The following is a 27,284-nucleotide window of genomic DNA, read 5'->3' on the forward strand; positions in this document are numbered from 1 at the left end:
TATGTTGTATACCATGTACTGGGAACATCCAGTGCCCAAATGTATTTTTCATATTGGCCTCTAATGGTGAGAGTATTCTTTGTTGACTTCCTGAAGATTGGGCAGCCTGGAAATGAGAGATTGTGGGTTACACCAAGTTGACGTGTATCATTGCCAACTTCATAACAGCTCTCTGTAGTTATTTCTTAAGGCTGTGTCTGATTATTTTAATTACTTAAGTCTTTAATGAAGTGCATTTGTACATTGATTTCATTGTGAATTTACTTTAGTTCTGAACATTCTCCACAGTCCAACCTAGTATGATGTGCTAGCAGCTTTCTTTTATTCGCACCATAGTTTTTGCTAAGTTAGCTAGTTGCTTTTTGTGACACTCCTCTCTTTTAGTGTCTCGTTGTGATGCCAGAAGTCTGAATGTGGTCATTCACCCACAGTTTATATGCATTGACTTGTATGTTCAATATGTCATTTTGAGTGACTTGGTGGTGGTTGTTGTTGTTGTTGTTGTTGTTGTTGGGTCATTCCATGGCAGATGGTCTAGAGGTTCCTACATGACTCGGGGGTTCTTGACCATATTTTGTGTGAATATTTACACATATTCCCAATAAATACTGTTAAAGTTGCACAATCACCATATCAGTACTTACGGAGATAGTCATTTCTTTGACCCACCATTGAACAGATTTAAACAGTGCTCGTTTGCATTTCTGACAACTTTGATACATGTCTCTGGCAATATTTTCTTGAAAGAAGCAAAACTAGGCCATCTTTTACAACTTACCTTACTCTTAAGTGATATAATAAAATATTTGTTGAGCAATTTTCATATGAATACAAAAACGTGAAGTTAAGATTTCTTTATCTCAGGACGTAATTGTGGAATAAATGTGCAACTTCGACCCATGCAATGGCTTAGTATAGAATATCAATTGGACCAGTTGTGGGTTTTTGGTTAAATGTTGTAAATCAACTAAACAAACACTTTTTTCACATATTTTATTAATGTTAGTGCACAACCTAGGTCTTGGGTTATAAGCCTATTTTCAAGTAGCATGAGTAGATTGCGGGAAGAGGGAAAGTTCGACTGGACTGAACTGCAATTGTGATCTTTCAATTATGTAGTTGCTTTGTTACACAGGAGTTTCACCCTAGAAGATACAGAAGTTTCACGGCTGCTCAAGCACATTCCTACAGAAGGATTATAGGATGAACTGTGATACTAGATTGGGTGGGAACTATGGAGAGTGTAGGGAGTGGAGCAGTGAGTGGGCAGGAAATTGTTGTGGTGCCAACCATGGGAATGTATACCACATACTTTTGCTTTTTAGGAGAATCTACCATGTTTAAACTGCAGTTAACCTGAATCCATTTGTAGTCTGAATTATCAAAAAAATTAACAATTACTCAATACTAATATTCATTTTTGCAGGAGACTGTAAAAGTTTTTCGTGCTGTAATGCTGTCAATGTTCGTAAGACGTCTGATGGGAATGGAATGGGGTGTGCCATCTTCTGGTTCCAAGCAGCCAGTGTGAGTGTGGTGGGCAGATGTGCTTGAAAGCATTTCGTAGGAAAAGCTGTGTTCTCTGGTCCCACCGAAACAACCACCTCGGAAATCTCCACATATTTGGTAGAAACAGCCAAATATTTGTGACAATGACTCTCTAAAAATAGTGATGCCACACACAGTTAATAATTAAGAGATAAAAAAAAGAAAATGGTCTGCAAATTAATATAAACCATTTATCATTTTGTTTCTCCTACTATCAAAATGTGGACAATCAAAAAGTGCCATAAATTTGGCGTAGTTGTAATATTCTCTTTTTAGAGAGATCCCTTACATGAATAAAGGTATGTAATTTTGATTAGTCAGAATACGTTAAAAATAATTTTTCTCAAGGAGCTTTTAAAAAAGGGGGGGGGGGGGGTTGTCTTATACTCGAGGTAAATAGGGTGTAAAATTTTCTGTAAGTGCAGTAAGTTCTACGTAAACCAGACTATGCGAAAACAAAATATGCTATACTTCAATTTAGAATTAAACTAGCATGTCAATAGCATTGCACAGCAGACATATTCAATTCTCCCATGAGTTATGTCCAAAAACATGACAAAGTACCACAACTTACACAATGTGACAAAGGTGTGAAATACAAAGACAGTTAAGTGTTGCAGCTGTTGTGCAAGAATTTTACTACCATGATTTCCAGTGCCTTGGTAAAGGATAACTTAAATTTCAGAATTTACATGTTCTGCCATTCACAAAATTTCTTTCACTCCCAACAAAGTTTCCACATTCACAATGTAAGTTTGCACCTGATTTTGCAAGAAAATATTTATAATTTTTCAGCGTTGTGTGCTTTGCCTATCAATGTTGTTGGAGAAGAAATTGATTCAATTTATATAAATAACACTGTCGGGAAGTGGGCCTTCAAGCAATGTTTACAACCTTTGTGTGTTAGTTTCTTGACACTAGGGTGCTCTACTCAGCTGATCCGAATCAGTAAGTTGGAACAATTTGTGCCGCTGCCAAGCTCTACTCAACGTGGAGGTTGAGGAAAAGAACTACGTTCATTCATATAGGTGTTCTGGCCAATCATTACAGTTTCCAAACTCTCCACTGCACGTGCACAGCTCTGATTGTCGTGATCGTCATGACACCTTTGCATTACTTGAATTTAAATTTTGTTCATTAGGTGGGATGGATGGCTAGTTCTAGCTCTAGTTTGTGCCTTTGTGTTCCTTGAACTGCTGTTTTTTGTTCAAATTAACCTCCTTGACTAATGAAACACGGCAACAGTTGTGTATTTTTTCATGCTTGCAGAGACAAATTTTGCAAATTGTCAAGTGCAGGTGTCTATGTAAATATTTTTTGTGATGATCTGCAGACAGACTGTGTGTGACTGTTTGTGTGGATGTTATTTTCTGGATAATAGAGGATCTCAAAAAGACTACAGTGCAAGAGGGACAGAACTGCATGTATGCCAACATCACACAAAATACTTGTATAAATATTTGCACTTGCTAATGAGAATAAATTTCTGAAACATGTCACGCTGTGCATGAGAAAATGTGAACATGGTGCATTGTTTCATTATTTAAATAATCGGTAATACAGTTGCAGGCTTCGCAAAAGCATCAGTTATGATGTGCGAAATTAAGTCAAACGTTTCTGCTTTCCAGGTAGTTGCCATTTACAATTACATCAGTGGGCTAAACATAGCATAAATTTCAGATAATCTTCATTAGGCAAGAAGTCACTGAAACTCCATTCCATCCCAAGTGTCTTTGTTTGGCTGACTTTGCGTAGAATTATCTGTCTGAAAATTTCTCCATCTTCATTATTTTTTTCCCCTGCAGAGACTGTAAAAAGCTGTACAAGGTGGTCTAATTTTCTTTCAAGAAAATATTGCCAGAGATATTACGTCCCAAAGTTGACGAAGACTTAAGGGTGCATTGATAGCTGTGCTATGGCTCAAACAAATGGCTAATCTCTAAAAGTATATTGGGGAAAGTAAAACTTTACCAATGTTCACTGGGAGCAAGTGGAAATGTTCACACAATTTCAGCAAATTCATTGACGGTCGTGTGCCAACTTTCTTGAAATTGGTTCATTTGGCATGGATTGCTCCCACCATTCCTGTTAATTTAGCTTAAGATTTTCAGTGCTGCAGTAATGTTTGGCAATTTGTTAACCTGCAGCTATTCTATGATGCTGATATCTTGGAAGAAAAGGTTCTGTTGGAGTGGGCAGGCAAGGAAAGCAAGAAATACGTGAGCAAAGAACTAAGCCACGAGATCCATGAGCGTGCAGAACCATTCATCCGTTGGTTGCGCGAGGCAGAAGAGGAGGAGAGTGAGAGCGATGAGGAGGAGGAAGATGACTTGGAGGTGCGTGTCTGCTAGAGACCAATCTGATGAGCAGGTTTCTTCTTTTAGCAAATTTAATCTTATAAATTTTTCATTTCACCAGATTGAATACGATGACCGTGCAAAGGCATCACCCCTGAAGGAGCAGCCGAAACCGGTGCAGAAGCCTGTAGCTGCAGCACAAGAATCAGAGGAGGAAGGAGATGACCTTGATATTGATGCAATCTAATTCGGTAAGCAAATTCGCTGATATTGATGCAATCTAATTCGGTAAGCATATTCACTGATTACATGTAACTAAATTAAATCTTTAGTAAACACCAGTAACTTGATGTTGTAAGAACTGCCTTGAGATGTGGTTTTTAGTTCCTCCTGAAAGATTTCGGAGTTCCGAAGTTAGCAAGAGGTTCAGTTTTCGTTATTGACAATTCCTTGATGCCTCATTGTGTTCTATCAACTAATCTGTTCTTTCAATCATGTTGTGCCAAATTTTTCTCCAAAGCTCGATTCAGTACCTCATTAGCTGTTCGATATACTCACCTAATCTTCAGCACTCTTCTGTAGAACCTCACTTAAAAAGCTTCTATTCTCTTCTTGTTTAAACTGCTTATTTCTCCCTCCAGGGGGAAGGTGTCATATACATCTACATGGATACTCTGCAAATCACATTTAAGTGCCTGGCAGAGGGTTCATTGAATCACGTTCACAATTCTGTTATTCCAGTCTTGTACATGCGCGGAAAGAATGAACACCTATAACTTTCTGTACGAGCTCCGATTTCCCTTATTTTATCAGCTGATCATTTCTCCCTATGTAGGTCGCTGTCAACAAAATATTTTCGCATTCGGTGATTGGAATTTTGTGAGAAGATTCTGTCACAATGAAAAACTCCTTTCTTTTAATGATGTCCAGCCCAAATCCTGTATCATTTTTGCGACACTGTCCCATATTTCACAATAACACAGAATGTGCTGCCCTTCTTTGAACTTTTTCGATGTACTCCTTCAGTCCTATCTGGTAAGGATCCCACATCGTGCAGCAGAGGTCGTACAAGTGTAGTGTAGGCAGTCTCCTTAGATCTGTTAAATTTTCTGTGTGTTCCTTCCAATTTAAGTTGTTCGTAATTGTAATACTTAGGTATTTAGTTGAATTTACAGCTTTTAGATCAGACCGATTTATCGTGTAACGGAAGTTTAATGAATTCCTTGCAGCACTTGTGTGGATGACCTCACACATTTCATTATTTAGGGTCAACTGACAATTTTTGCACCAATCAGGTATCTTTTCTAAATAGTTTTGCAATTTGTTTTGATCGTCTGATGACTTTATTAGTTGATAAACGACAGTGTCCTTTGCAAACAACCAGACGGCTGCTCAGATTGTCTCCAAAATCATTTATATAGATAAGGAGCAGCAAAAGGCCTATAACGCCAGAAATCACTTCTGTTTTACTCAATGACTTTCCATCATTTACTACGAACTGTGACCTCTCTGACAGGAAATTGACTGAGACGATATTCCATAAGCACGCAATTTCACTACAAGCCACTTGTGCGGTGAAGTGTCAAAAGCCTTCTGGAAATCCAGAAATACAGAATTAGTCTGAAATCCCTTGTCAGTAGCACTCAACACTTCATGTAAGTAAAGAGCTAGTTGTGTTCGACAGGAACAATGTTTTCTAAACCCATGTTGAATGTGTGTCAGTAGACGGCTTTCTTAGAGGTAATTCATAATATTCGAACACAGTATATGTTCCAAAATCCTGCTGCATATTGATGTTAACGATATGGGCCTGTAATTAAGTGGATTACTCCCACTACCTTTCTTGAATATTGGCGTGACCTGTGCAATTTCTCAGTCTTACGGTACGGATCTTCCGTTGAGCGAACGGCTGTATATGATTGTTAAGTATGGAGCTAATGCATTAGCATACTCCAAAAGGAACCTAATTGGTATAGTGTCTGGACCAGAAGACTTGCTTTTATTAAGTGATGTAAGATGCTTCACGACTCATGTAGGCAGCTGTTCTTGATTCTAGTAACTCTGCTTTGGCAGCACTGTCTTCAATAGTATCTCCATTGCTATCTCACAGAGAAGGTATTGGTTGTTTCTTGCTGCTAACATAATGTCATATACGACCAGAATCTCTTTAGATTTTCTGCCAGGTTTAGAGACTAAAGTTTCGTTGTGGAAACTGTTATAAGCATCTCGCATTGAAGTCCGCGCTAAATTTTGAGCTTCTTTAAAAGATAGCCATCTTGGGTTTTGCATCTGTTTAAATTTGGCATGTTTGTTTCGTTGCTTCTGCAACAGTGTTCTAACCCGCTCTGTGTACCAAGGAGGACCAGCTCTGTTGTTTGTTTGTTTTGTTTGTTCATTTGGTATAAATCTCAATTTCTGCCGATATTTCTTTGAGTTCACGCCACGTCTGGTCTAAACTTACATTATTAATTTGGAATGAGTGGAGATTGTCTCTCAGGAGAGGGTCAAGTGAATTTTTATCTGCTTTTTTGAATAGGTATGTTTTCACTTATCGTTGGATGATTTGGGGATTACAGTATTAAATCTCGTTAAGACAACCCTGTGTTCACCAAACCCTGTATCGGTTTTGATGCTTGTTATTAACTCAGGATTATTTGTTGCTAAGAGGTCAGGTGTGTTTTTACAGCCATTTACTGTTCTCTTGGGCTCGTGAACTAACTGCTCGAAATAATTTTCAGACATGTAGCACAATTTGGTATGATGTTTTATGCATACCTCCTGGAGGTGGATTTAATTTGCTTTTGCACTGTCACCTTGAAAGACTAATCTGTAGATTGTGGGGCTGAATAGTATGACTGAGGATCCTGTCCAGATATTGGACAGATCTCAGATGGCACTCAATAGTGCTGAGAGAAGTTAAACTCCTGTACATGATACTGACCCAAAATGTCACAAATGCACTTCCATGATAAACTTGGGGGGCTGCATGCCCAATACATACATATGTCATTCCAGCTTGCCTCAACACTCTTCTCAGACAGTAATATTAAAGTCTTGCCCTCATCACTGAAGAGACCACGATACCAGTGATCCAAATTAATTTCCAAAATTTTCCTTCCTACCTTATTTGCACACTGCAGTGGATGGTGTGGGAAGTGTACTTCGTTCAGTGGATGTCTAGAGGCCTAACTGACAGTGTCGAGACAGTCTTTAGTGTCAAGAGTTAATACAGCCATTCCACTTGCCTCCAAAAGAGCAGTGCACAGTTCTATTCCCATCTCCCAAGGGTAACTGGTAGCCCTAATGAGAGTGTGGTGTTTACTGGAAAACCATTACGAAGCAGATCTTCTGTTGTCTACATCTCATGACAGCATTAGAGTGTATAAATGTTTTGGCCCTGGTGCAAACCAGTACAGCAGGTAAGTTCCATCGTAGATGATATGCTGTGTAAAGTGGCAATGCACATTCCGTTAAAGCTTAGTGATCCTCTGAGGAGGCACACTGGTACACACTGTGAGGGATTGACACTGTTGCAGTTTTTCCCTAATGAAACACTTGGCTGTTGATTTCTCTCTTCAACCATGATTTTGTCACTGTATTGATCACTGGACTTTTGTTCTGTGGTCTGTCATCTCTTAATACTTCACGTCTAATAGAACCCAGTGCTTGATATAGATATTCCTCCGTACGAATACAATGAATACTTAGTTTTCAAACAATGTTCAAAACTTCTGTTTCCCGTTACACAATGCAGAACAGGTCACTTTGAGCCTTCATTGACGATTAGCCACTTCTATAAAGGGGTTGCGTAAGATTTGATGTTAGTTGTAGTTGCTGATGTCACAAAACGACGCATAGTTATTGCACGTTCCATGGTCATTTTCAGAGGCTCCCTAGCAGTTCACTGAGAACAGTGTGTGGATGCACCCCACACCTTGATGTTTGTTGTCCCTGGGGAGACTGAAAATCACATTGGCCAGTACAAAGTTAACGGGTTTCAGGATCTCTGACAACAGCTAGTCTATGTAATTTATAAAGTTGATGCCAGTCTTTGTGTCTTTAAAATTTGAATGGCATACAGTCTTTCACTCAGTGTCAGGCACAAGTGCTGGAGATGCTGGGTACCCTAAAGTATCGGACTGAGAGCTGTGGCCAGTAGTATTCAGAAAAAGGTTCCTGATCAAAAAATAAATATCGAATTCAGGAGGGTTGAAACAGTGTACAATGATGGTCCACGGACTGACTGTGGTGTAGGGTGTGACTTTCACTGGCACACATTTCCCGGTATTGGCTTCAGGCACACTGTGCAGTACTTACAGCAGAAGTCTTTGCCCTGTATCAGGTCAGAGTACATCCAGTGACACAGGCTTTCCATTGTCATCTGCTCACTCTCTATCAGCATCCTTCAAAGCCTCTGTGTGCTGTACACCATCTATACCTTTTTGAAATGAGTCCGGGAAAACTGGTATTTTCTCACTCTTGATGGGTCCACCGTGGTGTTTATGTGGGTTCCTGGTCATGTCGGTCTGACAGGAAACGAGGTTACTGATGCTGCTGCCAAGGCTGCAGACCTCCTACCTCAGCCCACTAGTTGTTATATTCCCTCCAGTGATCCCCGTGTTGCCATGTCATGTGGTGGTGTCACATTGGCATCACCACTTGTCCTCCCTTCCCAGGAATAAGCTCCAAGCCTCTCTCAGCAACTTGGATGACCTCCTTTTGGCCATCCTGCCACAAGGTAGTCATTTTAACCAAGTTGCATATATGGCACTACTTTATTAGCCACAATTAAAGTGGTGCTCCCCCACCAGTTTATATGCATTGCGCCCAACTTTTAACTGTCCTTCATTTCACGACAGAACACCCATTTTTTAACCATTTACGTTCCTGCTTGGGTTTTCCATGTTAGTTATTGGCCATTTTAGCAAATGACTTAACCACGTTTTAGTTTTTGTCCATCATAGCAATATGGTGAAGGCCATTTAATTTTTAGTTCTGGGTCACCATTTCTCTATGGCATGTTTTAGGCTTTTCCCTGCATCCCTGTTTTTAGCTATCTTCTCTTCAGTTGATCAAGATTGATGTGTAGTCATTTTTTAACTCTTCTTTGTCTTTCATGGTTTTGACATGGGCGCATATGACCCTAGTTGTTTTTGTGCCCTAAAATAAAACAGACAGGGGTATAGTGTGTTTTCACCAGGAAAATCTGGAAATTTTCTTCTCGTGTGTGTGTGTACACACTGTCATTCCAGTGAAAAATTGAGTGTGGATTGTCAACCACTAGCCTCTGTTGGACACCTCGGGAGTGTTTCCACAGCATTGATGGGATACAGGGTTCCCACTGGTATGTTCAACCACTAGACTCACCTTGCCTGTTCCTTCATAGCCTTTATCATGCCAACCTATTTTCACATGCTTCTAAAACAGAGGACAGGTCCAGTTAGACTATGTGACTTCAATGTTCCCTGAGAGCACTTCAACGTGGCTGCCTCAGGCACAAAAATAACTGCCTCTAATAATTAAACGATGTGCACACGGCACTCTCACCCCTGTTTTTTAAAAAACCATATGAGTGCATGCAATCTAGCAGAATATAGTCTAATAGTTAGTAACCATTAACCAAAACAGACAGAATTAATAGGCTTACCTAATCAGATCAAAGCAGAGAGCAATGCAGCCACCTGCTTGACAACACAGGCCCAGCAATTTACCCCATGACCTTAGACACACCAAAATGCTCCGGAACTCTGGATCAGTGCCATCTGTGTCCTGTGAAGGTCATCTAGCTTGATCTATGATGCCTTAAGAAGTTTTTGCATGGATGATGTTTCCTTCTGAAACAGGTTTCAAGAGGCCCTGTAGTAAATTGTCACACCACCCTTAAGATGCTGTATGACAAATGTGAACATATCTCATCCACATAGACAGTTGGACGACTTGTCTTTACACTCACACTTTTTAAGTAAGCAGTACGTTTTGGTCTTGTATTACTTTGTTCCTGGAGACTTCATTGGTTATTTGCCATCTTCTTTCAACTAAATTATAGAGAGCAAAGTGTTATAGTTTCTTCTAAATTTATTAAGCTTTGTAACTTTGTATGAATTTACTTTAAAATGGGTCGTCTTCCATCTGAACTGTAGAAATATTCACCATGTGGCAAATGACAATCTGTCTAAACTGGCCTTCCAAGATATTCTTGGCCTTTCCTTATAAGGTGTTGAAAATGTCGAGATTCACCTTCCTGGACTCTGATCAATTCTCTCGATTTGCCAAATGTAATTAAATGATACACCAGTTGCTTCGGCCCCTTGTTTCAATGTGGATTTTAGTTTCAATGATGCACCTAGCACAACTTTTTTCTCTGTGAACTGGTAGACTTTTGCAACCACTACACATGTTGCACTGTGAAGAACTTTGCCATTGCTGTGTACTGATTGCATCTTCAACTTCGAATATGTTCTCCCAGAGTTACTTATTGCTTCATTCGGTGGCACCGTGTCTGGGATGTGGGGCCTACTGCGCATCTAGTTTGTTGTTCATGCAGACATGAACTGTAGCATGTTATATGCAGTTTTGCGAGATTGTCCTGTATAAATATTTCACATCTAGACAATGTCCCAGAATATTCATGTGGAATGAAGAGAGTTCTAGTGGGTGAAAATTGTCTGCATTTTCTTTTTTCTCAAAAGCACTGGCTTTGTATTAGATACTTAACAAAATTCTTAAGTAGGTAGTTGCTGCTTTATTTACTCTCTCCCCCATTTTAATAAGGCCTTCATGGATGGAATTGTAGTTTTATTTTACAGATCTTCATCTTCACAGGTCAGAACTGTGTACAAGACTCTCTCTAACCAAGACAACTGATTTTTGCAGGAAATGAGTTGGCACTTGGGCCTGACATCGAGTAAAAGTTTCAGCTTGTCATTACAGAGCTCCTCTCAAAAGCTAAGCTTTAAAGCAGTTTGTGAGGTGTAACTGTGTTCCCAGTATCTGCAGCTGGATTAGGCGGACTGGTACAGTGTTAACTAGTCAAACATGTCTACTGAAAGTTTCTGTTCTGGAGTCTTTCAGATTTTTACAGTTGAACCTCTTAACTTGTGTAATGAGTTTAATTTAATTTTCTTTTTTGTTTCAGATAACATTTGGAATCCTCATTACTGTATGGTTGCATAGCAAATTACGAAAAATATTTAAAGTGAATATAAATATACATAGCTTTAACTGGTAAAACTTTTATTAACACACAATTCTTTTTCTTGTTGCTTATTGTGCATTTATACACTTCAGCTCGTTAGTTGGTGATTCCTTTTTATTGTAATTCATAAGAATAGGTTAATTTGTCAATAAAGATTATTGCATCTTAAAACCTGTGTGGCATTTGTATAGTGTGAAATAGTAATGTATTGTACTCCTTACTAAATAGTACAAATTTGCTGTTTGGAATCATTGAAAAGTACCACTGGAAGCTGTCCTAAGTCTTGACAGATTTAATATACTTGTTTTAAAGGACATAGTATTTATGGTTAACTGGCTGTAACTTTTGTGGAAATGTACTTAAAAACTTACTGAAACAATGTAGAAGATTCCTTTTGGAGAAGTGTGTGTTTTCTGTTAAAGGTTCTGTACATGATGAATCTGAAATATTTGAGGAAGAGCTCTAAGCAAAATAAATGTTCTGCCTGTTACTAAGTGTCTACATATTTCCATAGACCAAATATTTTTAGTGTGTTGAGGTAAAGTTTTACAATTTCTCGGAAATATACAAGAGTAAAGATAGTTCTAACAGCATATTTGGAGATTCACTCTTCCCACTTTTGCTTTCTATCTTTAACAAATACCTCATAGAAAATGTAATGTACATCCAGTAAGGACACATCAAAATATTGGTCAAAATTGACAGTTGTTTTTGTTTGTCTTAATGTCCGAACACAAATACCGTGGGATCATATGTGGATAGTGTGGAATTTTTGTTTGATTCGCCTTTCATGAATTAAAAGAATACTGTGTAATGGTACTATGTAATGGCCTTGTAAAACAACACAAAGCATCTTGCAGCAACACAAAATCTGGCTCCGTACATTTCCTAAGAATTTGCTTTAAAATGCTGAAAATCTTAGTCAATACCCATAGAATTCACCCAACATTAAATAGAACGTCACTTTTAGCTCATTAACTTCATAGTTTGCAACAGGACAATGAACTGAATTTGTCAGGTTTTCACGCAGTTAAGCCTGAGTTAAGCATTGGACTGCTGGAGATTTTAGCCTCTTAAATTTTGATTGCTAGATAAGGTCTGGTGTAAAGGTATGTTTGAGGAACTATAAATATTCCATATTGCTGACAATATAACTGGTCAATGTTGTCACCAACACTGCAGCACACACGAGTTGCAGCCTATGTGAGACAGAACTACTAGACATTCTTGCCCAGCAATACATTTCGTGGTCAGAAGTGTTTACACAGGGCTATACTGTTCCTACAAAATGGATGAATGTGAAAGGTGTGTAGCACTTTTTTTTTTACTCCACACTAGGAATCATTAGGAATAAAAAGAGAATCTGGCTTAGTGGATATGTTCTTTATTTCTAAGCAAGCTAAATATGTAAAAAAATTTTAACTTGTGAAATGTGTACCTAGTAAATGGATAAAGGATGGAAAAATAGAAAAGACCCCCCCCCATGGTTTAATAATGAAATTTGGCAGAAGCTGAGGAATCGGTCTGTTGCACTCCCGGTTCAGAAGGAAACATGTAAATTACTACAAGCGAAGGTTAGTAGAGATTTGTGCATCTGTGAAAATATCTATGCACAAAACGTACAACTGCCACCACTGTCACACCTTAGCAAAAGATCTGGTAGAGAAACCCAGGAAATTCTGTTCGTATGTAAAATCACAAAGTGGATCGGAGGCTCCCATTCAGTCCCTTGTTGACCAATCTGGTGTGGCAGTTGAAGACACAAGAGAATCGTGCATACCATCATTTGACCTTTGGACAGACTCCCGTATGGATGGTATTGTAATAAGCATACCTGGTGTAGAGAAGAAACTGAAATATCTGAAAGGAAACAAATCACCAGATATGGAATCACAATTCGATTTCAGAGTGGTCTACAGCATTGCAGCATTCCTAACTTCTGTTTGCTGCAGAATCCTTGAACATATTCTCAGTTTGAATATAAGAAACTTTCTTGAGACAGAAGCTTGTGTCCATGAATCGGCATGCTTTTTTAGAAATCGTTCGTGTGAAACTCGGCTTGTCCTTTTCTCACTTGGTCTACTGAGAATTATGAATGGAGGGCAACAGGTAGTTCTGGAAAGCATTTGACATGGCATCCTGTTGCAGGCTATTGACAAAGGAATATATGGAATATGTTCAAAGATATGAGTGGCTCAGACTACTTAAATAACAGAACCCAGTATGTTGTCTTCAGCGGCAAGGGTTCATCAAAGACAAGGGCATCATCAGGAGTGGGGCACTCCTGTGTGATAGGACCACTGTTGTTACCTGTATAAATGAATGATTTGGTGTACAGTGTGGGGATTGCTGATGATGCAGTGGTGTATGGTAAGGTGTTGAAGTTGAGTGACTGTACGAAGATACTACAAGACTTAGTCAAAATTTCCAGTTGGTGTGCTGAATGGCAGCGGGTCCTAAATGTGGAAAAATGTAGGTTAATGTGGAAAAATGTAGGTTAATGTGGATGAGTATGAAGATCAAATCTATAATGTTCAGATACAGTGTTACTAGTGTATTGCTTGACAGTCAAGTCATTTAAATATCTAAGAAAAATGTTGTAGAGCGATATGAGGTGGAATGACCATGTAAGAACTGTGGTAGGGAAGGCAAGTGGTCAGCTTTGGTTTAATGGTAGAATTTTAGGAAAGAGTGGCGAACCTGTAAAGGAGACAGCATACCGGTAAAAGATGCTGGGATGACATATTCTAGATTGTCTGGGATATATATCAGGTCGTATTGAAGTAAGACATCGAAGCACTTCAGAAGTGGGCTGCTAGATTTGTTACCGGTAGGTTCAAACAACATTTAAGTGTAACATAAAAGCTCTGGTAACTGAAATGGGAATCCCTGGAGGGAAGAATATTGACATCCCAGGGCTGTGGATGTAGGCGAATCACACAATTCGTAATTCTCTTTTTGTTCACTTCATTGCAGTACATAATGAACTCACATCAAGCGATTGACAAAACAGGTGATTGTATTTATGTACACAAACTTCTGGACAAAAGTGAAAAAATAAGTTTTCACTGACATACGACTGCAGTGCTGTCAGTGATAGGGTAGCATTTACAACAAGAACGGAGTGATTTCCTGCAATAGAAAACAGTAGCCCTATGCAGACAACCTGCAACATCAGCATTATTCCCTGGCAATATCATTAAACTGCCCTGTATTGCAGTGGTGTTGACAGCAAAGCTGTTGGTGCCAAATATTGCCATAAAATATAGCCCACATGAACGCACACTAAGATGACGCTCAAAATAGTGTTGCACCGAACTCTAGTGTCTGTATTGTTCCCTCCAAAAAGGGAACTTAAAAATTTATTATAGGTTTTTCATAAGATTGGTGCTGACATGAAAATATACAGGGTGTATACACCACAAGAAAAATCTTGAAATTTTTTCATCCAGGAAAAATATGGGAATTTTTAGAATTCTGGTAATTTTTCATTGTTTAAATTTTGAGTTAAATGTTTGTGTTTTGAATGGTAAGAACTGAAGCGCTAACAAAGAATTTTACATTGGTCCACTATTACACGATAATATTGCAGCAATAAAAGATAAAAAAGAGAACGCCAAAATAAAACTTTAGTTGCAAGAAAACGTGTCATTTACAAAAACAAAAGAAGGTGCACATACAAGTGACTGCCAACAGCAAAATGTGTTAAAGGCTTTAGGATGAAGAGTGTGCTATACTTTGTAATAGAGTGCTGCAACGCTCAGTGTTTGACCGGTGGCGGCTCGCCTGTCGACTGGGGGACCGAGCCACTCGTGTCCGGCCCCACACGACTCGGCTCGGTCACGTACTCGCCCCATGTCTGTTGTCCAGATTCCGGACACGCGGATAACAGAGTATGGCCGGTCACCGCTGACGTTTTACCTCGCCTCGCCCCGGCTCGCTGCACTGTACTGTACAAATCTAACGCCTCTCTCTCTCTCTCTCTCTCTCTCTCTCTCTCTCTCTCTCTCTCTCTCTCTCTCTCTCTCTCTCTCTCTCTCTCTGTATTTCTCTGTCTCTCTTTTAATACAAAAGTAACGTTTCCAAGAACGGGTACGTGACACAGCTAAATTCGTAAAGCACTTGAAAAGTAAAATATTTCAATACAATGGCGGATATAAGACGAGTCTCACTTCCAAACAGAAGATATATTTTTCCTTTCATTAACAGGAAACATTAAATAAGTGCTGTTCTTGTAATCTAGAAGACAACCATCTTCATAAAGGAAGCATACACGGAACATTAAACATTTACTGACTTAACTTGCCACACACAAATGATCAGTCTTCTCACAAACGAAAGTCAAGGCTCGATTTTTAATCCTTTGTACCTCCTGTTAAGAAATACATATGTTAGTACACATCAATTATGCTAGTTAATTATAAAACTATCGCTTATCATAATGAAACAGTGCTTTTAACTGCAGTAATTACTCACCTGACAGTCAGTGTCATTGACACTGCAAATTTGTTGCAGTTTGTGAAACTGTCTAAGAACTAACTGGATTTTCGGTTCTTTTTCGTCTTCTAATTCATCTGTGGGCTCTTTAAATGTACTCAGAAAATGCACAATTTTTCCTGCAAGCTCATTATCATATCATTTCAATCTGTAAGCGGAGTCCTTTTCCGTCAGCAAAGCACCAACTTCGTTATACTGAGCGTGTAAGGATTCCAACATAGTGCACAAGCTGTTCCAGCGTGTGCAGACCACTTGTTTCAACGATGATTTCAAAGACGAGCAGAGGACACTTTTCCTAATGTAACTTAAAATGCATTTTGCAGTATTTATTGTTGATGCGATGTTCGGGGCATGATTTAACAAGAAGTTACCTTTGACAGTGTGGCTAAGTGCTGTGTTTATACAATGAGCAGCACAAGGAATCCCTTCGTGATTTTCCAAAGCCTTTATTACATTGGCATCCTGGTCGGAGACAAAACAAAACTGTGGAACATGTCCGGTGCAATGTCCCAATCAGCCATCCTCTCTTCAATTTGTTTCGTAATATTTACTCCCGTCTTGTTAACGTCCGGGAATTTTGTTGTAAATAAAATATCGTTCACAAGAGACAAATTTGTGTTAATATAATGTGTTGTAAGCGTCAAATAGTGCACCTGATTATGCGAATCAGTCGACATGTCAACTGTCATAGCACATGTTACGTTAATAACTTCCAAAATAACAGAAGGCATTATGCTGTTTCGTATTGCATCATCTTGTTCTTTGACATATCTGTTTATAGTAGGGGAACGTGGCATGACATCTGCTACGTTAACTTCTTCATAATGCACACCTAGGTGTATTAATTCTTGGCCTAGTTCTCTGAAACCTTCACAGGAAGCAGCATTAAAAGGTCTCTTATCTTCAGCACACATTGCAACACACTTTGCGGTAATACTATTTTTTATAACTGCCGGTATCCCTGATGGAGCTGTATCTTTGTGAGGTTTCTTGCAACTGTGTTTCTTTAAATGAGTGGTTCCCGACTGGAAACACAATGTGGAGCAGTTTATGCACGATACATACCCAGTAGACGCAGAAATGTGCTCCGTACTTGGCTTTTTAGACCTTCCCGTTTGTGTAAACATTGGTTTCAGTCTTACGTCTTACTGCACTGGCTTCCACCAGCTGCATGATTACAGAGGGAGACACACCACAAATGAGAAGCACGTACTGGCTGCAATCTCAAGCGGAAAATGATACGTGTAACGTGTTTGAAGTTACGTGCTACGTACTCGGTCACAGCGTCTATGCTCGGATACGAGAACTAGTGCGGGCAGCCTATCCAGTTAGGGTGTGCTCGCCCCATCTCGTATTTTGTGCTCACTTACTCGGTCATGCAGGACTCTACTTTGTAACAACAAACTGCTATCAATGAGCATGATGTTAAAACTGCTTAAATTTCTGATAGATCATGGGGAAATATTGGGTATGGTTGTTTGAGAAGCATTACTTTTAAAGTAAAATTGCTTTTACACAAGATGAGTTGTTACATTTAAGAATATGCCATGAATGTGTTAAAGCACAAACTGCTTGAAACTGATTCAAAACTTAACACTGAGGACCGGCCATTTATGACAGTATTTAAGTTATTGGCACATTTGTGTTTGATATTTCTTAAGGGTTAATGCGTGCTGTCAAAGACCAAGCTTCAAGGAGAGTTTTCCATATTTATTTTAGTTCTTTTATAGACTACAAATTGCACACTAACAGTGGCAAAAAGTATAATTATCATTAACTACAGAGAAGTTGAAATACTGGACGGAACATTTATTTTGCTGGGTAACTTAAGAAATATCCGGTGCATACCATTGAAGTTTATGACAGTGCTTGTCAGAAATATTCAGTTGCTGGGGTTAGTTTCCTAAAGTGCCAGGAAATTATATACAAAGATATAAAAACTTGCCCTTTCAGAGGATTTGTAAGTTTTACAGTTCCAAGGATAAGTATACTGTCACTTAACATGGAAAAATATACTTTGACCGTGGGTATAGTGTATTTTTAATGGGGAAAAATCTGGAAATTTTTTCTTGTCTGCTTATACCCCCTTAACATAGCTATAGAGATCTCCGGAGTTCATTGATATAGGATTATTCACCTATACCTAATTAATCAGTGTGATGTGTACCCAAAGCTTCTTAGTGTTAGTAAGGCAACAAACACAATTTTCATTGTCTGTAGAGTATTGCACATGTGATACAGAGCACACTCGTGCTCCCTATACCATAAATGTACAGGAGTGGATGTTTGAAGATGCACATCGACTGTGTCATACAAAATTCATGGACTGTTCACTGTTATCTTCGTTGAGTCTAGAATAAGTAGTTTAAATAAACTATGGTCTGCAGCAGGCCTGACCAAACAACGCTCTGTGAGCACAACAGCTCAGGCTGTACTCGTACCTAGCCTCATAGCGCAGTGGTGAGGCACTGTTGAAGATTGAGGACGACCTGTAAAATAAGGCTGCAGCTGGATGCTGCTACAGCACAGCAGTTGCTTACCAGATACTAAGCAGCTAGCTGATAACACTACTTGGGTTAGATTTGTTCTGTATTAGGAATGCTAGGGCTCTATACTGCGCATTTATCCAAAGAAGAAAAAGTGAAGTCACTTCATTTAGTGCTGCGTGGGAATAGCTGTGCTTTACTTTTTTGCCATTTCAAGGCCATGCAAAGTGTTTAGTATGCCATCTGTTATGAGCTGGAAAAATACTTAATGGAATATCAATACGGCATCATCTACAAAGATATGATGTGCATTCGTCTTCTGACGAATGACTGAATGATGGCTGAAATGAAGGTGGTCACCAGGGGAAAAACTGAGTTAAAAGTAGAGCGGTGACAAAATATTTCATGGTAGACATCACCAGTTACTTGAATTCATTAAGTGTCTTGATGCAAGTGGAGAACCATTGGGTGAAAGGTATGGTGGACAGTACTGATGCTATGAAACAAATGAAAAAATCAGCTTAAAGTTCATGACATAGGACATTTCCTAGAGCTCAAGGCAATCATTTGTGGACAAGAGATGACTGTTTCAGTGATTGAAACATGTCATCATGAGTTGTCAGAGATTCCAAAACGTTCCATGACTGAAAACATATTTAGATTTGTCAGACTGTTCTCGCTTTTGGCTCGTGAAGTAACTCATTACTTCCCAACTTTAGTTGATAGATGTACAATGTACCAGACAAGTACTGCTTTCAATCTTCTGAAAAATGAGTCATTTTCTTAAAGATTCTTCCCATGCATCCAAAGGTTTGCAATGGTTCATCATGCCCATAGAGGGAAACGGTGTACTTGAAGCTCATAGAAATAGAATAATTTTCTTCCACGAGCTAGCCATTTTTCTGTTAGACACACATTACAAGCATTATAATGAGACATGTTGTTAAAAGATCTGTAGGTACACTATGTGATCAGAAGTATCCAGACACCTGGCTGAAAATGACCTACACGTTCGTGGCGCCGTCCATTGGTAATGCTGGACTTCAGTATGGTGTTGGCCCAACCTTAGCCTTGATGACAGCTTCCACACTCGCAGGCGTACTTCCGACCAGGTGCTGGAAGGTTTCCTGGGGAACGGTAGCCCATTTTTCATGGAGTGCTGCACTGAGGAGATGTTTCGATGTCGGTCGGTGAGGCCAGGCACAAAGTTGGCATTCCAAAACATCCCAAAGGTGTTTCTATAAGATTCAGGTCAGGACTCTGTGCAGGCCAGTCCATTAAAGGGATGTTGTTATCGTGTAACCACTCGGCCACAGGCCATGAATTATGAACAGGTGCTCTATCATTTTGAAAGATGCAGTCACCATCCCTGAATTACTCTTCAACAGTGAGAAGCCAGAAGGTGCTTAAAATATCAATGTAGGCCTGTGTTGTCCTAGTGCCATGCAAAACAGCAAGGGGTGCAAGCCTCCGAATTTTACTGTTGGCACTACATACGCTGGCAGATGATGTGCACCGGGCATTTGCCATACCCACACCCTGCCATCGGATTGCCACATTGTGTACCGCGATTCGTCACTCCACACAACGGTTCTCCACTGTTCAGTCGTCCAATGTTTACGCCCCTTACCAAGCGAGGCATCGTTTGGCATTTACTGGCACGGTGTGTGGCTTATGAGCAGCCATTTGACCATGAAATCCAAGTTTTCTCATCTCCCGCCTAACTGTCACAGTACTTGTGGATCCTGATGCAGTTTGGAATTCCTGTGTGATGGTCTGGATAGATGTCTGCCTATTACACATTTTGACCCTCTTCAACTGTCGGCGGTCTCTGGCAGTCAACTGACGAGGTCGGCCTGAACGCTTTTTTGCTGTACGCGCCCCTTCATGTTTCCATGTCACTGTCACATCGGAAACAGTGGACCTAGGGATGTTTAGGAGTGTGGAAATTGCGCATTCAGATATATGACACAAGTGACACCCAATCTCCTGACCATGTTCGAAGTCCGTGAGTTCCACGGAGCACCCCATTCCGCTCTCTCACGATCTCTAATGACTACTGAGGTCGCTGATATGGAATACCTGGCAGTAGGTGGCAGCACAAAGCATCTAACATGAAAAATGTATGTTTTTGGGGGTGTCCAGATACTTTTGATCACTCATTTCCAAATTTTCCACCACCCTCACAGATTACATTAATGCTGGTAAAATAAATTAATGTGTTTTTGCTGCATTCAGCTGGCGCCTGTATGAACTGGTACATCTAGTTTGTCTATACAGATATGCAGGTACCTAAACATCTCGACTGCACACGGGGCGCTAATGTTATTTCAGTGTTTGGTTCAACACATGAATGAAGGGTCCATAAAAAGTTGAAAATAAACAAACACGCGGGATAAAAATGCTTCTCATTAAAGTATGCTCCAATATTCAGCTATCTGAAGTAGTTGCGCTGTGTTGCAAACAAGTGTTCCTTCGGCATATGTCTCTCACATACAGCACAGTGACTGGGGAAGCTGGAGCACTGAGCAGATTGCTGTGCTCACGGGGTGCCAGTAACTGCGTGAGGGAAAATCTTGGCCTGGCCTGCTCTACAGCAGTGCAAATAAGTGCAGTATGCAAGTGATAGTGTTCATAGAAGTGTGGAGATCATAGAAATCTGCACTCCACAACACACCCTAGTGGCGGGTATATTGCATACCAGTAATTTTGTTTTCCTCTGTTGTTAATCCATTCACATATGATACACAGGGAGTGAGATTGTCAGTACCTGTCGGAGCTTGAATTTACCCAATTTCAGTGTTGTCGTTACTCTGAAATCTGTGTTTGAGGAAGTAGCACCTTTCATGACTAATTTGGAATGTAATACCTGTTGAAAAAACCAGTGGCAAGACGTGTTGCTGGAAACAGCCACAGGCCATCGAAAATTGGTTGAATGGGTGCATTCTATGAGATTACTTTATTCTGTAAGTGGGATTTGAGATTTCTTACAATGAATCAGTCTGGCATTTGCTTCTGCCACAGCTAGATTTGTGTGTTTGTTCACTTTGAAATCATTCAGGACAGTAACTCAATACGACTTATTCTATGAAGGTTAGATTGGATAGACCTGTCGAATACAAATCTTTTTGGTACATCTGTTAGATGATGACTCTGTAGATGAGTATCAATTACCGTATTTACTCGAATCTAAGCCGCACCTGAAAAATGAGACTCGAAATAAAGGAAAAAAAAAAATTCCCGAATCTAAGCCGCACCTGAAATTTGAGACTCGAAATTCAAGGGGAGAGAAAAGTTTTAGGCCGCACCTCCAAATCGAAACAAAGTTGGTCCATTGTAATATGAGACACAATTTAGGACGAATGAATGACGATACAGCTACAGTAGTTTGGTTCGAGCCGTAAGCTTAGCAGTTAAGCTTTACCAGGTAGTCATTGCTATGCATCAGGCTCTCCGTCCGTATTTATACGGGTACCCTTCCTTTTTCACGTGCTTCGTCTGGTTTGAATCGATTGCTTATTTTGCTTTGATCTGATAAGTGCCGTTTTCTTTGTTATCGGTGCTTACGTCAGTCACTCTAAGCTGAAAATGCATTACTGTACAGTGTCATGCATTGTTTGTCGCATTCTGATAGTGCGTGTTTACGGCCTCTCGCCGCTCGCTACATGGCTTGCTTTTGTGCGCGCTACCGCCGCTTACAATTAAAAAAAAAAAGAGAGGAATCGTCTCATTAGCGAAACAATGGCAAGAGACTGCTATTTGTTGTTACTTACACTGCTGCTTTCTTTGATAATGATCAACAAGAACCAAATAATAGACTGCGTATGATAGAACATGTTCTGAACGAGAGTTAGGCGAAAATTTTTCTCCGTTTGAAAATCTTTGCGCCCGCTTCTTTAGTACTGCACAGAAATTAGAGTCATCTTAGATTTAAAAATCTAGTCAGTTGCCGTGCTTCATTTCTGACTGTATCACTATTAGACATAAGAATAATACGAATATAAACATGACACGATACGTATATTCTTCCGCGTTTGCTATTGTCTCACTCAAGTTTCGTAGTTTATTAGGCAGACAGGATTTAAATGAGATAGCAGCAAACACGAAAGAATACATGGCAAAATGTTTATATTCGTATTATTCTTATGGTGAAGAGAATACTGCATGTGATTCACGTTACATCAGGTTCCTATTAGCAACCATCTATTCTCACAGGTAGGAAAAAATTCAGAACGTAGAGTTGGCCATATTGACAAACATCCCAAACAGTCTTGCCAGTCGGATTTTAGTAGTACATTTAAATTGTGCTACATTCGAAGATGAACAATACGGAATTTGTATTTGCTTCGTTGGATAATGTATGAAAATGCAGTGGTCGAAACTCGGGGCGGAGAAAAAAAGCTCGTCTTTCACCCTTTTTTTTTTTTTTTAATTTATTTACTGACGCAGAGGTTTTGGCACCCGTATTTATCTTTGTGCCTACAAAGCATGCCTGTGTAGCGCTACATATATTCGACGGCAGAAGTTAGTTGTGGCGGCACCTACCAACATTTTTCTGAACTTCCGCTTGCTTTGCACTTGATTCTATGCCGCTGGCGGTTTTTTGGATTACAAAAACCGGAAAAAAAGTGCGGCTTAGATTCGAGTAAATACGGTAGTGAAACTTTGGCTGGTAAATGCGATTCTGCTGTTAACACTGCTCGAGACGCTGTTGAACAAATTGTCTGTGGTCGCAGAGCTGACTTCGAGCACTTAGTGTAAGAAAATATAGCTAGTGTATTATTTGGACAAGGTGATGATTGTCCCGATACATTACCTGATTATCCAATCAAGTATTCAATCGATTTTTTGTATTTGACAAGAATCCAGAACAACTGCAGTAGCTGGTTGCATCCAGATGTGCAGGCAGCATCACGGCATCGGCGGCACGAACATCCCCATATGGTGTGGAAGTCAATGGAGAAACTAACTATTGGTATGTTGGAAGTAAAAAAATAAACATTTCTAAGCTACATGGGGATAAAATTACACTTACTAGGATGACAAAAAATCAAAGGATGAAGTTTCATTGGGAAGGCATGTTGTGGCCTCTACTGGTAGCTTTGTTCATAGAAGGTTGACACTAGATGTCGCATGGTCAGTCTGATACGTTGGAAGCATTTAATACTGGAATAACATGGGCTGGTGCAGTTACATGTAACTTTTTGTATCTACAATAAACATGGCTGTAAAGCAGTTATTTATGAGGCTGTTGTAGTGAAATCTGGTACAACCACATCGAAGATTCAAAGTGTATTGATTACATTGTGTGTGTGTGTGTGTGTGTGTGTGTGTGTGTGTGTGTAGAGGGAAACATTCCACGTGGGAAAAATTATATATAAAAACAAAGATGAGGTGACTTACCGAACAAAAGCGCTGGCAGGTCGATAGACACACAAACAAACACAAACATACACACAAAATTCAAGCTTTCGCAACGAACTGTTGCCTCATCAGAAAAGAGGGAAGGAGAGGGAAAGACGGAAGGAAGTGGATTTTAAGGGTGAGGGTAAGGAGTCATTCCAATCCCGGGAGCGGATATGTCTGTATGTGTGGATGGATATGTGTGTGTGTGTGCGAGTGTATACCTGTCCTTTTTTCCCCCTAAGGTAAGTCTTTCCGCTCCCGGGATTGGAATGACTCCTTACCCTCACCCTTAAAACCCACTTCCTTCCGTCTTTCCCTCTTATTCCCTCTTTCCTGATGAGGCAACAGTTTGTTGCGAAAGCTTGAATTTTGTGTGTATGTTTGTGTGTCTATCAACCTGCCAGCGCTTTCGTTTGGTAACTCACCTCATCTTTGTTTTTATATATAATTTTTCCCACGTGAAATGTTTCCCTCTACTGAAAAATTATCACAGAAACATCAAACTTGGGAACAATATATGACAAAAATACAAAGAAAATATTACGGTTTAATATACTATAACAAAAATAGTTAAATGTGAAATTTAGTCAGTCCCAGATACATTTTACAATATGATTTAACTGACCTTTTCCAAAATTTAGCGAACTTAGAGAAATGACTTCCTTCCTCCTTTTGCATCTGCGAATTCATTTACCACTTTCCGAAAATCCAGACTAACATGCCTGACTGTATGGCTGGTTCTAAAGAATTTACCAGTAATTCTTTTCTGTTGTCTGTAGGAAGTCAGTCGTAAATCCATTTTAAAACAGAAAAAGACATTTCAGCTGAACAGTTTGTTGCTGGAGTACAGTTGTAAATCTTGGGTGCTGTGTACACACTTGAATAGGCATACTAATTTTTTTAACCACCTTTCTACATAAAAAGGGAGACAGGGCAACTTATCACTATCTTTCTTCTTCATAGAAAACAGCTAGCTTTTAAAATGTATTCATTCTTCACCAAAGATATTCTCTATGACAGAACTATAGAGGGCTCAATGTTCCTATGCAGCATCATATATCTGAAAAGCTTCAGTGATGGTCAAGAGAAATGAAAATCTTAAGCAACATTCTCCGTACACACAAACTCTTCTGTAACTTATCCTGAAGAGTTTGCATAATCTTAATACGAGATTTTCTTCTCCAGATCTCAACAAAATCTAATCCAGGGCATTTGTGGTCATCTTCTGAGTCAGGTGATTCATCAAAGAATCTCTAATGTTTACTTTGACATTTCCTTTCTTGATTCGCAGTAGCTGAAGGAGGTGGAACTGAGTCTGAATTCCTGATCTCCATAAGTTCCTTTTCAGTTTAATCCTTGTGAAATAAAAAAGATGTCTGAAGCTCACCTAAAAACATTGTAAGAGTGTCATCTGTTTCAACAGAAGTAGAAATGTCTACATCCTCAGCTTGCAGTTTGTATTTCTCTGCCGGACTTGCGGAACACAACCATTCACTGATGTTATGAAAGATCCCCCAATATTGCTAAACTTTCTAAGATCTTGTGCTTCACATCTAACTCTACCACTCATTTTCTGAAATTGTTCGTAATGCATAAAACACAGGTTTCCAATCTGCATTCACACTTTTACAAGCATCCTCACTTACACACCATCCTGTTGTAAACAGTGATTTCAGTGTTACACTCTCAGAATCAAAATACTTTCGAAGATGTTCTATCGACCTGTAGAATCTGTAGCGAAGTTGTATAATCCTGAATTAACTCAAAAAACCGTGTTGCAGCTGTGCAGCATTGTGCATCCTGTGAGCCGACTATATACTGTGAGTGACCCCAACATAGACTGAAGAAAATTAGTGTGTTTCAGCCCTAGAGTTTTACTTGCAAGCCTGAATGTGTACAGACATGTTTGCTGCATTAATGTATGACTGACCTCTACGGTTGTCAAATTTCAGTTCGTGTAACTATCAGCCCTAGATCTACGATATCTCCAAACTGGGGCAGAAACTTGATAATGGCGACCCCTCCCCTCCCCTTCGAGTGTTTGAGGTGGAATGTCACAAATTAAAAGAATAATCGATTTTTCAAAGGTATCTTCATTTTCTAGTGCAAATCTTTCTGAAGAGTTTGATATATAAAACATACATGTTATAGGGTCTTAACTGTGCCAAAGTGCAGCGCCACATCTGTGCACACAACATTCTTCTATCAACCGTCGCTGTATTTCACTCTGTGGAATTCAAACGTGTATATTTTGTAAAGGAAGCCATCAAACGTTTATTCAGGACAGTGGAAATGAAAATGCCTCTCAATTAATACAGGATGGGATTATTTGTGACTGGGAGAATAAGAACTCTTCGAAAAATTTGCACTTTTTATTATTAGCTAATAACTTTCTCTTGTGTGTGACAAAATTAAATATAGGAATCATAAAAGCAGTAAAGACAAGAGACAAGTAAGACAGTACACAATTCTTCAAGCCTTAGGTCTCAGCACTTTTTTTCTCTCTAATCTTGCTACATCTTTTAAACGGAGTGCTTTTCTTTCTGTGGAAGAATCTATGACCTCATCAAAGTTCGACAAAAGTTTTGCTACATGAAAAATCAAAATGTCGCTGTCTAATATTGAAAAAGCTGTTTATACGAATAGTACCCAAGGCTGGTGTGATTCCTCAATTTGATTACTTCTATTTTGTCACTATCTGCTAAATAAAACGAAACAGGCCTGTCCAATACTGCAGCAATTGTAACACACGCCTTTTTGGCACATATGGCCATTTTTATCTACTTCATTTACATAAATAATTCACGAAGTACCAATATCAAATGCCTATTAGGCCTGCAACAAGCAAAAAGTTTTATATTAGGAAATAGTTTCATATTTCATTCATATTGCCGGCCGAAGTGGCCGAGCGGCTCTAGGCGCTACAGTATGGAACCACGCGACCGCTACGGTCGCAGGTTCAAATCCTGCCTCGGGCATGGATGTGTGTGATGTCCTTAGGTTAGTTAGGTTTAAGTAGTTCTAAGTTCTAGGGGACTGATGACCTCAGAAGTTAAGTCCCATAGTGCACAGAGCCATTTGAACCATTTTCATTCATATTCTCCAGATTCTCAAATACGATATCGAAAAGTAGTAGTAGTAGTATGAAGTTTTTATATAAATTTGGAATCATCATATTCTTCCATATAATTTATGTGATGTCCCCGTTTTTTCTCTTTCCTCTCTCTAACAAACAATCTTGTCATCAATAATTCTGTAACTTTTCCTGCCAGTGTAAAACCTATTCTCCGATTAAGTTCACTAATCCACCAGAATCGCCTGTTTAGTTATCCCGCGTTTATTGTCCGGGTAGGCATTATTACGTGCTCGCGCAACACGTTTTCTGCGCTATTCTGAGAATGGAATCAAACGGCTGCTAACTTTATCACTGTAGCGATCTGGCAGAAATTTTCTGTCAAAATTTCATTTTCTTGTATACACTAAGAAATTAATGTGTAATCTTCCTTACCTGTTATTCATTTGTTTCCACTCTGGTAGTCTGAATCCATGGATTTTGCTAGTACGAGGGTAATCCCAAACATAAGGTCTCATATTTTTGTATACGTACATAGACCTGTTTATTTCTACAGTGGTTTACATCAGTTTACAACTTGAACATTTAGCTATTTTTCGACATAATCAGCATTTCTGTTGATGCATTTATGTAGACGCTGTGGCAGTTTTTGTATGCCCATGTCATACCAGCTCGCCGCCAGCTCCGCGGCTTTGGCGAAGAAGGATGCTGCCACTGGCGTGATTGTTGCTTGGTCTCAGGTATAAGGTGGTATGCCCAGGTTTCATCGCCTGTGACAATTG

The 27,284-nt window shown here is 39.5% G+C and overlaps 1 protein-coding gene across 3 annotated transcripts in view; it reads left to right on the plus strand.

The window, feature by feature from the left end:
• The window catches only part of LOC124716935 (eukaryotic translation initiation factor 5), a 110,837-nt gene extending 99,307 nt beyond the window's left edge, over positions 1 to 11,530 (plus strand). For all 3 annotated transcript variants that reach the window (XM_047243513.1, XM_047243514.1, XM_047243515.1), the window contains exons 9-11: positions 3,696 to 3,884; positions 3,967 to 4,096; positions 10,981 to 11,530. In XM_047243513.1, coding sequence (XP_047099469.1) covers positions 3,696 to 3,884; positions 3,967 to 4,092 — 315 coding nt within the window. In that variant the 3' untranslated portion in view covers positions 4,093 to 4,096; positions 10,981 to 11,530. The remainder of the gene's footprint in view (positions 1 to 3,695; positions 3,885 to 3,966; positions 4,097 to 10,980) is intronic.
• The last annotated feature ends 15,754 nt before the right edge of the window (positions 11,531 to 27,284 follow it).

The sequence above is a fragment of the Schistocerca piceifrons genome, chromosome 9 (assembly GCF_021461385.2).
Source record: "Schistocerca piceifrons isolate TAMUIC-IGC-003096 chromosome 9, iqSchPice1.1, whole genome shotgun sequence".
NCBI lineage: Eukaryota > Metazoa > Arthropoda > Insecta > Orthoptera > Acrididae > Schistocerca > Schistocerca piceifrons.